This window comes from Aegilops tauschii, chromosome 5 (assembly GCF_002575655.3).
Source record: "Aegilops tauschii subsp. strangulata cultivar AL8/78 chromosome 5, Aet v6.0, whole genome shotgun sequence".
Classification (NCBI taxonomy): Eukaryota; Viridiplantae; Streptophyta; class Magnoliopsida; order Poales; family Poaceae; genus Aegilops; species Aegilops tauschii.
The window spans coordinates 111,995,612-112,012,730 of NC_053039.3; the positions used below are offsets into that span (position 1 = coordinate 111,995,612).

Here is a 17,119-nt window from a genome sequence, read left to right on the forward strand (position 1 = left end):
GTGAGAATAATTAATAAAGTGGCCGTATGCATCGCCCAGATGCAGAGACCGGAGGTCATCCTCCTTTTCTAAAAAAATATATACACCTAGGAATTGATGTTTTTTTAATAATTATAAAGAAAGTCAAAAAAGATCGGAAGTTTTTTATAGAACAAACTTGCGTTTCTTTTGCACTAGTATGTAATTTTCCGTCAACTAAAACCCAACTTTACAAAACTGATTAAAATAGTGTGAATAGTGTATTGTACTCCTTCCGTCCGGAAATACTTGTCACGAATATGGATATAAATGGATGCATCTAAAACTAAAATACGTCTAGATACATCCATTCCTCTGATAAGTATTTTTGAACGGAGGGAGTATATAGCAATAATTTTTGTTTTTTGCCCAGAAGTCAGCTGGATTTTGGTTTATGAAAAATTACATATGGTGTAAAAGAAAGTCAAATTTATTTAAAAAATACTTCTGAGCTTTTTTGAGTTTTTCTTATAGAGTAATTATGATTATTTTTTAATTCCTGGGTTTTTTTAGCGGTAATTCCTGGGTGTATATGCACCCAGGAACCAAACGTCCGCACCCGGAACTATACTTCCTGGCATTATTACATGGGCTTTATGGGATGGCCACTAAGCCACGGAATATAATCCCTAAAAAAAAACTAAGCCACGGAATAAGCCTGACCCAATAGCGAACAGGCCCATGGGCAAGTACCTGCGAGAGAGATATCCTTTTCATCCCCGTCGACGCGCTCACGGCCGTCTCTCCCACACCGGTCCAGAGGTCGCCGCCGCCACCGCCGCTTCCCCGTCGTCGGCCGCTACGAGAACCCCAGGTACACTGGCGCCCTTAAGCATTGTGTCACCGAACCCTCTCCCTGAATCCCGCGGGTAGTCTCCGCCTCGAGTTCCTCTCTTCTCTTCCCCTCTCCATCTACTGGATCGTTGTGGAGTGATCCTACCGGAATGGTTGGAAACCTAGAGGTTGATCCGACTGATCTCGGCAGGTTTGATCCGACGACCGAGCTCCATGCCTCCTCCGAGCAACTACACCTCCCTCCGGCGACGGCGACGGCGACGGCGGCAGCCTCGTCTCCCTTCTCATCCTCCGGTTACTCTCCACGCCGACGCGCTCACCGCCGTCTCTCACCAACCTGCTAGCTGCCCCCCAGACCTGCGAAGGCTAGCCGAGTCTCCTCCTGCTTGCCTGGTTTCTTGATGCCCTCCCCGCTGCTGGGGATGGGGAGCATCTTGTCCCCACTGACTGCAGTTCTTCCTCAGCAATGCCCATGTTTAGTTGACCATCACCTTGTTAAGCAGCCACGAGTGAGGCGTCCCACCATTTCCCCGTGGATGAACTTTGTGCATAGATGCATCTTTGTTAAACCTTGGCAGGGTAGGTAGGCCACCATACATCATTACAGCCCATTTGGCAAGCTCAAATGTTTCCGGAGTAGGGTTCAACAAATTATATTCAGAAGGCAACCGAGTTGTCCACAGATCTGTTGTAGATGTTGTAGATTCAGTTTCCAAACCCTCTTTCTTGATGGCAATTGATCTGCAGCTTTGCATCTTTGGGGACAACTTCTGAGAAAACCATCGCTAATCATGGCACAGACTGGTTGCATCCAAACCCTTGTCATATTTCACTCATTCCTGAAACTGTTAGAACTAATTGCTGCACCTATGTGCACTGAATTGCTTTCCTCAAACAGCTAGAGCCAAATGCTTCATCTATGTGCATCGAATTGCTATATATTCCAATTTGATCCTAGAGTTATGTGTACATGTAGCCACAATGATCTAACTCTAATGCATTTCCATGAATCAATTGCCACTTGCTTTGTGTGTGGGGGGGCACTGCAGTACGTCTGTAACTTAGCTCCTGGAGCGACTGAGCCAAGTACTCCCAGCTCCTTAGGATTTACATGAGTAGTTTGCCTCATATCATGGATACATAATTGTACGCGAAGTCTGATCACAGCTTTCTCACAGAGTAGAGGTTATACCAGTTCCGTCTTTTCCCCAGCATTAGTTCACGCCAATTAGGTCTCTTTCTTGTTTTGCTTATTTGTATGACTTTATTTTCCTGACACTGTCTTGCTCATGTGACTTCATTTTTCTTCCCATTCTGGATATACTGAAGAATTTAACATAGTGTACTGCTATTAGTTGTCCAAACATTATGATTTGTTTTGATCTTTTTTCACTATTTCTGATAATTTTCTGCCTGGAATCCTCCCCCCCCCCCCTCTCACTTGTTGCCCAAATAGCGACAGGGATTTCCCCCAGTTGAGGAGATCTCCCCAATGGTGGGAGAGGGTTCTCCACCCTGCTAACCAAAGAGCCCCAAATAACCCAGCCTCTCTTTTCCCTTCTCCATGATATGCCTGGATCAGTACTTCATAATTACTGTGAACTGCAATGTCCACATTTTAGTAGAAATTGCTTGTGGAAGAAAGGCATTTTCTTGAACAGGTGTTCACAAGGCCTTGTAGTTTTGCTCTTTGTCTCTTGGGTAGCAGCCCAAGGCCCAGATGATTTTATAGATGTTGTGATATGTTGGTCTATAATGTTTGTGTTGGTCAACGAAGGGGCAATTCAGGCCTGTTTACTGTTTGGATAGTTGTAACGCCCACGATGCGGCTATATCTCCCACGTGTCGAGGCACGACTTAGAGGCATAACCGCATAGTGGTTTTGTCGCAAGAAGGGTCATCTTCACACAATCCCATGTAATGAACAACAATGGGATAAGGAGTTGGCTTACAATCGCCACTTCACACAATACATAAATATAATTCATACATCATCCAAAATACACACATAGACCGACTACGCTCAAGATCCAAATGAAAATAAGATAACCCCAAATGCTAGATCCCCGATCGTCCCAACTGGGCTCCACTACTGATCATCAGGAAGAGACACATAGTAACGACCACGTTCCTCATCGAACTCCCACTTGAGATCGATCCCATCATCTGCACTGGCATCGTCGGCACCTGCAACTGTTTTGATAGAATCTGTGAGTCACGAGGACTCAGCAATCTCACACCCGCGAGATCAAGACTATTTAAGCTTATAAGAAAAGGATGGCGTAAAGAGGTGGAGCTGCAGCAGGCACTAAGCATATATGGTGGCTTACATACGCAAAAGAGAGCGAGAAGAGAAGCAACGGAACGGTCGTCATCTAGTAATGACCAAGAAGTGATCCTGAACTCCTACTTACGTCATTCATAACTCAGACCGTGTTCACTTCCCGGACTTCGCCGAGAAGAGACCATCACGGCTACACACACAGTTGATGTATTTTAATTAGGTCAAGTGACAAGTTCTCTACAACTGGACATTAACAAATTCCCATCTGCCTCATAACCGCGGGCACGGCTTTCGAAAGATATTACCCTGCAGGGGTGTCCCAACTTAGCCCATCATAAGCTCTCACGGTCAACGAAGGATAAACCTTCTCCCAGGAAGGCCCGATCAGTCTCGGAATCCCGGTTTACAAGACATTTCAACAATGGTAAAACAAGACCAGCAAAGCCGCCCGATGCGCCGACAAATCCCGATAGGAGTTGCACATATCTCGTTCTCAGGGCACACCGGATGAGACATCCTACGAGTAAAACCAGACCTCGAGTTTCCAAGAGGGGGCCCCGCAGTCTACTCAGTTCGGACCAACACTTGAAGGAGCACTGGCCCGGGGGGGGGGGGGGTGTGTTAAAATAAGATGACCCTCGGGCTCGCGAAAATCCGGGGAAAAGGCTTAGGTGGCAAATGGTAAAACCAAGGTTGGGCCTTGCTGGAGGAGTTTTATTCAAGGCGAACTGTCAAGGGGGTCCCATAAATCACCCAACCGCGTAAGGAACGCAAACTCAAGGAACATAATACCGGTATGACGGAAACTAGGGCGGCAAGAGTGGAACAAAACACCAGGCATAAGGCCGAGCCTTCCACCCTTTACCAAATATATAGATGCATTAATATAAATAAGAGATATTGTGATATCCCAACATATCCATGTTTCAATATGGAACAAACTCCAACTTCACCTGCAACTAGCAACACTATAAGAAGGGCTGAGCAAAGCGGTAACTTAGCCAAACAACAGTTTGCTAGGAAAGGATGGTTAGAGGCTGACATGGCAATATGGGAGGCATGATACAACAAGTGATAGATAGCGCAGCAAAGCAATAGAACGAATAACTAGCAAAGCAAAGATAGAAGTGATTTCGAGTGTGGTCATCTTGCCTGCAAGGTTCTCAGAGTTGTCGAGAGCTTGATCCTCGTAAGCGTACTCAACAGGTTCCTTGTTCACGAACTCGTCTCCCGTCTCTACACAAGACAAGAACACAAGCAAAGGAACCACATTCAATCACGGGAATGCACAATCAACATGATGCAATACATGTATGATATGCGAGATATGATATGCGATGCATATGCGTGCTCCGGAAGGAAAAATGAAGAACAAGGCAGTAACTTGGCAAACCAAGCATGCCACTAGAAAGATGAGATGATTTCGGTCGAAATCGATATAAAGATCACCGGAAACGAATGCACGGTTTGCAAATGGCAAGCAAAACAAGAATGACACGAATCTGCGATTAACAGCAAAATAACACTTAGAATGCAACAAGTAACAACGGTACAACACTTCAACACAGCAACAAAGCATATGGCAGTAATCTACAGGAGATGCTTGACAAAAGATGAACACTGAGCTACGGCTAGATCACAACATAACAAGCTCAAATAAGCATGGCAAAAGTACAAAAGATAACAGGTTCACAGACTTAGTGAAATTACTGGACATGTCTGAAACAGCATCAGGTAGCAATGTTCAAAGCAGGAAATCAACATGCTATAGGAACTTAACATGGCCAAACAAGACATGGCAGTATTCTACTAAATTTATATGACAAAAGTCCCTTACTGACCATGAGCCAAAAAGGATCAGAAGATATGATGGCAACCATGCAAACATAGCAAGTTTCGTTATCAGGTTTCAGACTTAGCAGAAAACAGAGCATGGCAGAAACAATAATATGAGGCATCTTGGTGAGCTTGATGCACTCACCACAAAGCAATGCATGACAAAACAAGCATATCTGCAGCAAAATGGTATGTTTATGAAGCTATCCATGGCAAGAGCCTAGTTTCACGTTTACAACAATATCTACAAAACATCCTTACTGAACATCTCCAAAATATGCATGGATCTCTCTGTAGCATCAAGTTTACATGGCAACAAAATAACAGCAGACAAGGACTTAGAGAAATCACTAAGTCCCTGAAATCAAACATTACGGGGCCTAGTTTGCATGCTTGTGCTAGTCACCACAGAGGTCACAAAAATACATGGCATACACCACTGGAAAGATGGCATGGCATACAACAAAACACATGTAGAGCTCATGCCCATAAGATGCACAGATTAAATGATACAAAAATAACAAATCTCCAAGTTCTGCTAAGTAACAGCAGATAACAGCAAGTAGCACTCTTGCACCAGAGATTTGGGCATCAAGATGGCCTCTAATGAACATGGTGCAATTGAACAAAATGAAGAGCATCACGAGACGAACATTTCGATATATTACACGCGCAAAACGGAGCTATGTGCAGAGAGTTACGATGCAAAGAACATGGCAATATGCTGTAAAAATATCATGACTTAGAAAAATTTCGGGATCGGGAAAAGTCAACCGTAGGTCAAAATGGATCGAGATCTGGCCGACTCGGGCTCGGTCGTTGCCGGAGTCGAGGACGGGGAGGGCGGAGGAAGGAGAGGGCGGACCGGAGGCAGAGGAGGAAGAGGGCGCCGCGGTGGAGTGGCACCGGCGAGGCACGGCGACGTGGGCGGCGACGCGCGCGGCGGCGGCGAGCGGCGGCGGGCGGGGCACAGCGGCGGAGGGAGGCGCGCGCTGGGCGCGGGCGGCGACGGGCCAGGAGGGCTCGCGGCGGGCCGGCGGGCGCGCGCGGCGTACGGCGCCACGTGGCAGCGCCTGGTTGGCCGGGCACGGCGGCGGTGGACACGTCCGGTGGCGGCGGGGATTTTTTTAGGGTTTTGATCTGCGAACGTTTTCGGAAGGGGATGCAATTATATAGGTAGAGAGAGCTAGGAGAGTCCAAATGAGGTGCGGTTTTCGCCCACACGATCGTGATCGAACGACCTACAGCATGGAAGAGAGTTTGGTGGGTTTTGGGCTGTTTAGAGAGGGGGGTTTACTGCAACATATAGAAGGCATCTGCGGTTACCCGGTTAACCGTTGGAGTACCAAACGACCTCCAAATGGAACGAAACTTGACCGGTGGCCTCCCGATGGTATACCAAGGCCACTTGACAAACCTCGGTCCATTCCGAGAATGTTTGACACCCGCTCATGAAAGAAAACAAGAGGGGTGCGCCGGAGGAGATGGGAGCGCCGGATTGCAAAACGGACAACGGAAAAAATGCTCGGATGCATGAGACGAACACGTATGCAAATGAAATGCACATAATGACATGATATGAAATGCATGACATGAACAAAATGCAAAACGAAAGACAAAGCCCGACCACGAAGGGAATATCATAACACATAGCCGAAAATGGCAAGAGTTGGAGTTACAATTATGGAAAGTTACATCCGGGGTGTTACAATAGTCCTTGCTTTCGGAAGCTGGTACTTTCATGCAATCTCTTACATGAAGCTTTGACCATGTTCCTTGGTGTGATTGTAAGGTTGTATCACATTTTTGGATATGGTTTTGTTCCTTGTTTCTTTTAAGTTGTTGATATATAGCTTTTGCGTGCATATTGGTATTTTTTTTATCTATACTCTTTTTTGTGGTAGTATGTTATACTGCTGTGTAAAGAGAGATCTGAAGGATTGGAATATCACCAAAGAACTAGCCATGGACAGGGGTGCGTGGAAGCTTGCTATCCATGTGCCAGAACCATGAGTTGGCCACGAGATCTTATGGGTTTCGCCTCTAGCCTACCCCAACTTGTTTGGGACTAAAGGCTTTGTTGTAGTTGTTGGTGTTGTTTTTTGTTGTTGTATGTTATACTGGTGTGTGTGCCTTAAACATTTTTGTAATGAAAAACAATGTCTGGATTGTTGTTCCTTAATTGCTCTAGGCGAATAATAAGATTTACATGTTTAAGTAACCGACTTTCCTGTTGATTGACTATTTCAGAGTAAAGGAAGATGCCTTCACTTCAGAAAGCTTTACCTCCAGAACTTGCCGATAATGCGCTTAGAGTAAGGCTCCTATCACACCTTTCTAATAGACAAATTACCCCCATCATGACCAGTACATGGTATTGGTAATGAGTAGTAAGTTCTGAAATTTCATTTCTGTAGTCACAGCAGCCCTATCAGTTGGTTTACCCTTTTAGCTTCAGCTTTTGCAAATCATGTCTAGTACTCTTGTGCACCTAGCTCTTCATCATCATTAGAATTAGCCACACAAAATAATAGATATATGATGGCATTTGAGGAGAAAATGTTATCGGTACTTATAAGCTCTTTTTCTTATGCTGTAGTTATACCGTGAATGCTTAAGGAGGGCTAAGTTCATCGGTAGTCAGGTAAGCATACTTTCGTTCCAACTATCGTATTATCTTGTACATAATGTTTCTTAACACACACTCAGCTTGCTCCGTTCTCCTCAAGTATCTTTAACCTGAGAGTTTCCAGGAGAACTAACAGTCTGGTCGCTCCATCGTCAGTTCCTGTGTCACTTAAGCATCTGTACATAGATTTTGAATTACTTCACATTGTTTTCTTCTAATAAAAACTGCTCCAAGGAATCAATGTTCTCTAGCAGCATAACATGTAAGAGGGCTTATTGTTTTCAGGCACTTTATACGTTGCACCCTGAATATGCAAATTGTGTTTTTCCATTTACAAGATGGAGAACCAGCTCCACAGTAGAATAAAAGGCCATCACAAATTAGAACTATTTTGTCCTGTTTACCCTTGATGTTATGGGTAGGGGAGCCTTGGCGCAGCGGTAAAAGTAGGGAAAGGCTGCTTACAAAAGACCAAAAATGGCCGGACCCTTCTGCGCAAGCGGGAGCTACGTGCACCGGGCTGCCCTTTTTTTACCCTTGACATTATGGCATATTTGTGTAACTTTATGAAGGTGCATGTTTGACTGAGTCATTGTATTTTATGACCCAGCAACATAATACAGGGCTTCTTGTTTCCATGGTGAGGCAACAGTTCAAGAAAAACATGCATGAAACTGATCCAGAGAAGATACAGAAAATGAAGGATGAGTAAGTTACTGCTCCGTGGGCACCTTCAATATTTGGCTGTCTTACCTTTTTATTCTTGTTGGAACATACATTCTGAAATTATATCTTACTATGCAGTGCGGCACGGGGCCTTATCAATCACATAATATATGAATCTGAGAAGATGACGGGACGTAAATTCTCAGGTTAAGAAAGTTGAAAGTAGACTTTCGGCAATATGCTGTACGAGTTGAACAGCGACTTGATCCTATGGCTGTTGAATTATTTTTCTCCTCCGACACAAGGACCATCTAATGCTTTTCTTTGTTGTTGACTTAATAAAGCAGTGTTTTTTCATCAGTTGCATTTTACTGTGCTTCTGGATGTAATTGACCCACACATGCCAAGCGTTAGCTGTTTTGTTAAGGTGTAAATCTTCAGCAATTTTAAGTGCTCCAATCTGTGTGAAAACGGATGCGTTGCTTGAATTTTCTTCTTTTCATGATGTATTGAGGCAGTTTGAACACGTTCACTGGTTCCATTTCCATGGAGCTGAATCGGTCACAAGTTTGCAAAACCGGAAATATTCGTTGCAGTCTTTTTTCGCTGTTTCTTGGGACGATTGAACTTTGCAATCACTTGAAGCTTCCAAAGGCTATTTGGGGTCTCACTGGATTGTCTGCAGTATTAAACAGCCTGCACAACTAAAGAGCTCATGCCTATGAAATGCCAGATTATAACACCGAAGATTGCCGTTGCCTTCAGTTTATTCTCTCATGGAACTGTTTTTAGGTGAGCCTGAAGAGTGCACTCTTACCAAGTTCTACTGATACCATTGGTCTTTCTCAGTAAAAAGCAAGAGAATCACTCTTACCAAGAGGCTTGACTTACCGGAGTAACAGAATGCATCCCAATTATTCATGGTCACATCTGTAGATCCTGGATGATGCATCTGCCCCTCTGCACCTAACATGCATGGATATGATATTTCAACTTTCTACTGAAGCAGCTACAACTCTATGGGAGGTATTTTGTCACATTGCTCTCTGGAATCCGGAAAAGCGCGACAAAACGGATGGCGTTGCGTCAAAGAGATGAGAGAGAGGGGTGTAGGAAAGGAACTGATGAGGATGATGAGTTCAGAGAGCTGGGGCCAGTTCTGGAATTCCCTGCACTGCAGGGTGTGAAACACTACTTACTGTCTGCAGGTCAAATGATGGTGAAGGAACACCCATGCCTGACAAAAGATTGTCATCCAGACATCACCAATGGACCTCAAGGATGGATAGCCTTCAGCCTTCATCTTCCGCCGTGCCGACGAACTCCAGCCGCTCCTTTCCCGGCACAGGTTCATCACCCGTAAGGTCCATCTGATCACTAGCCCTAGCTCACGGGTTGTCGGGGGAATCATCGGTTGAGGAAAAGGGCGACGGCGACCATGATTGTCGACAATTGGGGGGCGTCGTCTAGCCCAGCGGAATGACAATGCAGCAGCAGCTTCTATGAGCCTATGACCTGGACTGCATACAGATGAACTCACTGGTGGGCGGTGGCTATGGTACACCTGGTTTCAGTAGGTCAATGCTCCATGACCAGTGCAATGCAATGTCTTCTAAAGTTGGAATCATGGCTGCTGTTGAAAGAGGAGTGCCAGCCCAGTAGCTTTCTGCCTACTGCAGCCTGCAGGCGTGTGTTGGGAGTTGAAAGAGCTGCTGCTTGAATTCCCTCCTGATCTTGGCATCTTTCCCTCTATAGCAAACATGGACAAGTACAATTAAGGCACTGTTCAGCAGCTGTACTCGGTAGTTGGCTTGGCAACAGCACTACCACACCAGAGATCATACCTTCCTGCCATGTTCTAGAGCCTGTACCAGCAAGTTACTGGTGAAATCAGCATGGCCTGCTCTACCAATAGGCTCAGATTGTCAGACAACTGGTATCTCCCTGTGCAATCTTCTTTCTGTCCAACTCAGTCATGCCTCAGCTTATCTTGTTTTCCGCATGGTGTCGACGGAGTTCTCGAGTCAGCAAGGGTATTGGCTAGGCTACAAATATTGCACTATTGCCTCAACTCTCAACTTTCAGTTCATTGAATTTGACGCGATTTGCGTTTCGTACGGGCCACTTTGGAAGAACTTTGCATTCTGAATTAAGCTGGTATTCAGGCAAGCGAGAAGCATATATACACCGACAGCATCGTCATGGAAATTCAAGTAACATGTTCATCCATCAACTGGATCTCATTCAATAGCTTGATCTGTTAGATCAGAAATATTTATTGTTAAAGACTTGAGCCTGTCATTGTTCATCATTTTAACCAACAAAAAATGTGCAGTACTCAGAAGGGAATAGGCTCAGTTAAGTATCATATTCAACTGGTAACAGTACACGTGCACATCGCTCAACTTAAGCTCAAGAAAGGTGCAAGCAGAAATGATGCTCATCACTCACCAATATGGTGCAAAAATCAAAGAATAATATGAACAATTTGCGGTAATGTAGAAAAGTGAGACAGAAAAAAGTTTCAAAGTTGACGCTATAATAGTCTTCTACTCATTCAGAGATTACACATACGGTGCTCCCTTAGATCAGGAGGCTACAGATAGATACACATTAGCCTATTTTCATACTTCATCAGTAGGCATCATATAGGGGCCTCGTACTTCAACACTGGCCATCATATAGTGGCATCATACCGTGCATAAGTAGACATCTTATACTAGCACTGATGCTTAAATTATCGATATAATTTACTTCCAGTAGCTATGAGCGATGCAGCATTATTGCTTCACTTTGGTGTTGAGCCTTCACCCAGCTTGGATGTCCGGGCCTCACCCGTCCGTGGACTGTCTCGCCCCCCTAGAGGGCTGCGTTCATGCCTCAGCTCGGTGACGCGAGGGCTGTAGGCCTTCTCAGAAATACAAGGACTGCGGATGCCTTTCAGTTCCGTGACAGGAGTGCCACCTGAGCTGGTGATCTTCGGACTATTCAGGCGCTTGATCTCACCGCGGCTTCTGGTGACCATGTCGTCAAGGATCTCTGCGCTTTGGGTGCGTCCCAGTGCCACATCAATATCTTGCTGAAAGTTTTACACCATTCAGTGTCAAGCTAGTGTAACATGATTAAAATTCTTCTAGCCGTCATCAGCTAAACGTTAGAAAATGGCATGATGACAAACAAGGTTGCCTGTCAGGACAGATCAAGAGTTTATGGACTCACCGCAGCAAGGTTGAACGGTATAGCTGGTGACTCCTCATACTCCGCTGCGTCCAGGTCATTGAGATGTGCACCTTTGAAGAGCTTTGGGAGGATATACTGCCTGACTGGAACCAGGAGCATGATCATGAGGGGGAAGAGAACCCCAGCTATTGGGATCCATGTGATCCCAAAGCAAACAAGCAGATATGTGGTCTGGAAGAGTGTGAACATGGCTATCGTCTTGAATGGCACGGTCTCGACAAATGTTGTATGGTACTCTTCCAGCACCCTGCAAAGATTGGTAAATGGTAAGCATCTAAGTCTCACACGGGGGCTGCTGATGACTAGACTGCAAACAATTTTACATACTTGAGTCTACTACTGTATATATAATGATATGACTTATTTTCCACCAGATTACGCATCCGTGTATACACATATGTGCAGTAGAATGTTCAGATTTCCTGAATTCACAGTAATGAAACTAGTGAAACTTACTTGTATCTTCTGCTGGGAGCAGTGAAGAGCAGCAATATTCTTTCCCAGAACTGATTACCAGGCAAGCTCTCAATCGCCATGAACGCAAAATACCCCCACAGCACTGCTGTAGGGATCTTCTTCAGTAAGGGCATGGCTGCCACGCAGCCCCCAACCATCACAGCCTGTAGAAAGTTGCTCAACCTTTGCTCCTTGACCTCCATAGGCAGCAGATCATCAATCTCTTTTTCTATGTCAAAGATTGTCTCATCAACCGGTGCATCGAAGTTACCCATGCTTGATGCTAACTGGACAGTGGAGTCCTTCAGCTCGTTTAAGCCCTACATTTTGTGAAAATGGCACTGCAATATCAGATACATGTACCAGACTGTTTTTATATATGATACTGCGATCTATTAATTTCAATCAGATCTGTGCTTACTTTGACGGACTGTTGTTGGTGGATCAGCGGTGTCTGAATCTGATGATAAGCATCCTGCATGTTGTTGTACAGTTGGCTCAAGCTCGCGTTCTGGCGCATGCTTTGCCGTGCCGTGGCCACTAGTCGGTTACGGAGTATCTGTGGAGAAATGTTTTGTCATTTGAATGGAAGTGTCAAGTATTGATCAAATATCAGAATCTCAGAACATTCCTCATATCCTACCTGATGCTTTAGAGTAGCCAAGCTCTTTGTATGCATCGGCGACTGTGGAATGACACCATTGGATGGAGGGATACCAATTAGGCCACACATCAATGTCTGTTCAAGAAATTACATTGAAATAAGATAAACATATACCAAATGTTGAAGTTACTAGCCAGAGTTATACTCATCTGGACATACCAGGAAGCCTAGGAGAAGCAAATCATAGTGGAAAGATGGAGGCTTCCTCAAATTGAACTCTGCCTGCTGAGCAAGCTGGGATGCCACGCTGTGGTCGAAGTAGTACAGGACAGCAATCATTGTTGCAGGCATGAAGGCACCAATGATGTACATGACTGGCACTTGGGCCATATCCTGCTCAATGGTATTGGAAACATTTGATGAGCTCTGATGGTTCACATGAAGAAACTTGAATGTTTCAGAAGTCTGGTTGAGTTTATGTAGTAGTACCTTGATGACTGTCCAGTTGTCATATGCACCAGGGGACCATGGATTAGGGCTGAAGAGGCGCCGCGGGATCCCTTTCGGCACACTGTCATGTGGTATGTAAGAAACTCCTGTCCACACCAGCACCATCAGTGGAACGCCGTAGTCGGCGATGAAGCCACGCAGCCAACCTAGGTACGGGAAAAGCATCACAAGGAATACAGAGTTCGGTTTAATGAAGCACTTAACAGTCGTAGGAAGCAAAGAAAGTGGAGGAGATCTGAGGCAAGAAAATTCTCGTAGCATCTGCAGAACCAGGTACAATTTACAGATAGATATACCTGCTCCATAGCGCCAGGATCGCGCTTTCCTGCTTCGCAGCGCGGTGAGCAAAAGGCCAAATGACAACACGATAGCGAACATTCCGTTGGCAAACCTCCATGATGGAATATACTGTAGTGCTTTTATGTTCTCCCTCTCAGGAATGCGGAACTCGTCAACAAGTCCCTGCAACCAACCCAGGTATGTGAGCTAGAGTACACATGGAACCGTCTATTAAATGAAGAGAGCTCAGTTTGCACATTTATCTCAGATAAACATTTTTATGTTCTGTTACTGACCATTTATGTCAAACAAACATTTTTTATTTGAACGCTTCCACTGTTTAGAATTTAGGCCAAAGCATATTCGTGATTTAGGAAAAGGAAACATTTGGTTGGAGCAATGGCCAAACAGCAAAATCACTGATGGGCATCCCCATTAGCCTCCATGTGCGTTTCAGCCTCTGCACATGTCATTAGGCTTTCCCACTAGTTGGCAGATAGAGCTTGACTACAGCAGTGCGCAACTCTTAGAAGGGTACTTTGTGTTTTGCACCAGGTTCTTAGCACATTCACCTCAAAGAAAGCTTAACCAACATCAACAAAATGTCTTGATAACTTTCTGCATCATCACATGATGTCAAGGCCAAATAAGCAAGGACACCAAAAAAGGCCCTGGTGGTGTACCTACCTTGATAGCTTGCTGCATAAAAAGCATCGCGATGAGGAGCCCGAACAGCTCGCCGGCGATGCGGGTGAACCGGTTTATGATGGAGCACGCGCCCAGTACCGCCAGCAAGAACAGCAAGAGGGCAGTCCACACACAGACCCTGCATACACACATCCATGGCTTCAAAACCATATTTTTTTTTGAAAAAAACTGCAATTGGACCAACCGACAACAGTAATCATCTGAATCAATGCAACAGGGATGACTTACCAACCGGCCCAGGCGAGGAAGAGGTTGGGACCGAGGTCGGCCCTGTCCTTGGCGAAGCTGAACATGAATGTGTACATTATTACCGTCGGCTCTGCCACGCCCAGGATCAGCAGGGGCTGCCCTCCCACAATGGAGTGGATTATGCCACACAGGGCGGTGGATGCCAATGTCTGCACCGCGGTGAGGACCCCATCTGCACCAAACCATTAGAGCCCCCTTAGTAAGCAAGCAAGCTTCTCTGGCCACTCACTCAAATGCACTGAAAGTCTGAAACTAACACCAAAACAGAACTCAAAACACACACACACACACACACACACACACACACACACACACACACACAAAGGAAACAGCAAATTTGGCTCCTCCATTACCAGTGCTCCTCTCCAATTGCTCCCCGAAGGATATCACGGGTATCGCGGACGCGAAGAATATGTAGGTGGTCGGCGCTAGGATCCTGAAACACATGGGGCGCAGCAGCTTCAACGTTCCAAGATCTTGTGCCAGCAACACAATGCTAGTAGAAGAGAACAAGGCAGATGCGCCCGTACCTGATACCGGCACTGAAGCCTCCGGTCCAGTCCTGCTTGTAGCAGGCGAGGCGCCCGCGGACGTCGTTCTTGATGCCTCGGAGGGGCACGAAGCTCTCCTCCATTTCCTCGGGGGAAGGGATTCACCTGCCCTGAGAAACACGAAGGAATCGGAGAGCGTATTGAGATGGCCACAAGGTGTGAAATGAGACCCAGATTACATCTTGCAGCAGACCGGACCGGGAGAAACGCTACGAGTTGGCGAGCTCGCTCTGCATTTAGCGCGGATCCCTGGAGGAAGCTAGGGGGCCAAGGCTACAAGCTCAAGAAGAGCGTAGGTGGCAGAGGGAGCAGCACTGGTGAGCGAGCGAGCGAGGGAGGGAGGGCGGGATTTGAGGAGGAGAAGCTCTCGGAAGGTACTGGAGCTGTGAGATAGAGGACGGCTCGGCTATATAGACAGGCGGGGCAGTGGAGAGTCAGCAAGCAACACTGTCTGGTGGTACTAAACCAATTTCCTGGCACAAAGGGAGATTATCGACGGGATCAAAGGGAAAAGATAGTTGTGGCTTTGCGTGGCTGATGGCAGTCCTAAATCCTATCCTGTCCTCTCCTCTTGACGGTAGAGCCTGACTGTTGCTCCCTCTAATTAGATTGCAAATGTGATTCGTTTTAGGACTTGTGTTGGTCAAATATTATTGAGTTTGACTACCACCATGGGGAAAATGTTACCAAGACGATAACATGAAATTGATATTGCCAGAACTACCACCATGGGTGGGTCGCATTTATATTCACTGGCACTGGAAGGTCAGTGAGTGCCAGTCCAGCTCTAGCTGTCCGTCTGGCCGAGGGAAGGAGCCAAGCAGCTTCCTCTAATCAATTAATAAATTATTTTTCTAGGTTTTCATTATTTCTGTTAAGTTGATCCTTTTGCTGGATTTAAGGTAGAAAGGCAGCAAATTTTTGGGAGAATGCCCATGTACGTTTGTATCCTTTTCCCAACAAAAATTCTTCTATGTATGTGCAGAAAATACTACTCAGCTCTGGCTAAATATGTAGTATAACTGCCTGAGAGGCGAGAACACAACGAAAACCACTGTAAATTATGAAGCTTTTCAACAAATGCTAATCATTGTGAAACTGTAGCTTTCAGCAGTGGCCCTTTTCACCTCTTTTTATCTCATAAGTTATTGCTTTTCATTTTCTTATCTGTAGAAAAGCTTATTTCTAATACGTAAGATTGATTGACACTTGACCAAGGGACAAAGCCAATTTATGCATCATAAAGGGAAAACATGGTTCCTTAACTGTCCGCTGTTAGGGAGAAGTGAGGCCTCTCCGCGAATAAACGCCGATAACACCCCGGTGGACGGGTTCAACAACCTGAACTCCTGCCACTTAGCGCTCAGTTCTCATAATTTACAACCGTAACTATGAAACTGTAATTAATTTATGGAAGCAGCAGGCCAACAGCTGTTCTGTAAGTGCAACAAATCCCGGGCGCAAAATATTTTTACATATTACTCCCTCCGTTCCTAAATATAAGTCTTTTTAGAGATTCCACTATAGAGACTATATTCAGATGTATATAAACGCCTTTTAAAGTATATGTTCACTTATTTTGCTTCGTATGTAGTCTATAGTGGAATCTCTTAAAAAGACTTGTATTTAGGAACTGAGAAAGTATATTACAGCACAGTGTGAGTTACGACCATGTGGCCCCACCATCCAGAACTCAGCAAATACAAAAGGGGGACTAGTATGATTGTACTAATATTATTCTGAACCTACAATCAACTACTTGATCAGTCACAAACCACAACCACTTCGCCTCAGCATGTGCACATGCATTATTATTTTACTTTAAAACATCCAGTACTTGCAGTTAATAAGAAACAGTGTGCATAAGCTCCTTGAAACCTGCATCCTGTTCATGTCCACGGAATCTTCCATTAAGAAATCAGGCTCTGAGGAGCATTGAAAACTGAAGTTTGCTTCTGGCGTAGATCAAAAGGTTGACCTTAGCTTTGTCCCAGCATGCATGATTCTCTCTGGAGAAACATTAACAAAGCTACAAGCTCTTGCTCTGGCTCTGGTGTGGAGTTATCTGAAGAATATTTGTCTTGTAGATGAATTTATTATCTTCAGATAACACGGAGAGATAGGTACCTTTCTACCTAGCTTGAAAAACAAGGTCAGGGCAAGCGGTTCTGATGGGCTAATCTGGTACTCTGTGCTAGATCAAATATGAATGTGCTTAACTGGTAAATAAACTTGTTTAGTCCTAAGTGCTTTACTTTCTCTCTGATGCTGACAATGGAGAGTAACATCTACTG

At 45.2% G+C, this 17,119-nt stretch overlaps 2 protein-coding genes across 2 annotated transcripts; one reads left to right on the forward strand and one right to left on the reverse strand.

Moving 5' to 3' along the window:
- The first annotated feature begins 682 nt into the window (after positions 1-682).
- LOC109749997 (uncharacterized) lies at positions 683-8,699 on the forward strand. Its single transcript, XM_020308936.4, has 5 exons — positions 683-832; positions 7,184-7,248; positions 7,533-7,577; positions 8,173-8,270; positions 8,367-8,699. Exons 2-5 carry the CDS (start codon positions 7,195-7,197, stop codon positions 8,437-8,439), a joined length of 270 nt encoding a protein of 89 aa, XP_020164525.1. The 5' UTR covers positions 683-832; positions 7,184-7,194; the 3' UTR covers positions 8,440-8,699.
- Positions 8,700-10,750: 2,051 nt separating this feature from the next.
- LOC109749993 (probable boron transporter 2) lies at positions 10,751-15,204 on the reverse strand. Its single transcript, XM_045228433.2, has 13 exons — positions 15,024-15,204; positions 14,805-14,935; positions 14,628-14,710; positions 14,254-14,446; positions 14,005-14,143; positions 13,335-13,500; positions 13,018-13,184; positions 12,748-12,921; positions 12,568-12,663; positions 12,346-12,483; positions 11,925-12,244; positions 11,448-11,715; positions 10,751-11,307 (listed from the first exon to the last, which is right to left on the reverse strand). The coding sequence occupies exons 2-13, from the start codon at positions 14,906-14,908 to the stop codon at positions 11,017-11,019; spliced, it is 2,139 nt and encodes a 712-aa protein (XP_045084368.1). The 5' UTR covers positions 14,909-14,935; positions 15,024-15,204; the 3' UTR covers positions 10,751-11,016.
- Between the last annotated feature and the right edge of the window lie 1,915 nt (positions 15,205-17,119).

Bases quoted from the DNA above. Each gene is read 5' to 3' on its own strand.
- LOC109749993 (XM_045228433.2), bottom strand. From the start codon at position 14,908: ATGGAGGAGAGCTTCGTGCCCCTCCGAGGCATCAAGAACGACGTCCGC. The intron at 14,447-14,627 runs GTAATGGAGGAG...GGTTTGGTGCAG, and splicing joins GCAATTGGAGAGGAGCACTG to ATGGGGTCCTCACCGCGGTG. The intron at 11,308-11,447 runs GTGAGTCCATAA...TAAAACTTTCAG, and splicing joins TACCGTTCAACCTTGCTGCG to CAAGATATTGATGTGGCACT.
- LOC109749997 (XM_020308936.4), top strand. From the start codon at position 7,195: ATGCCTTCACTTCAGAAAGCTTTACCTCCAGAACTTGCCGATAATGCG. The intron at 7,578-8,172 runs GTAAGCATACTT...TTTATGACCCAG, and splicing joins CTAAGTTCATCGGTAGTCAG to CAACATAATACAGGGCTTCT. The intron at 8,271-8,366 runs GTAAGTTACTGC...CTTACTATGCAG, and splicing joins ATACAGAAAATGAAGGATGA to TGCGGCACGGGGCCTTATCA.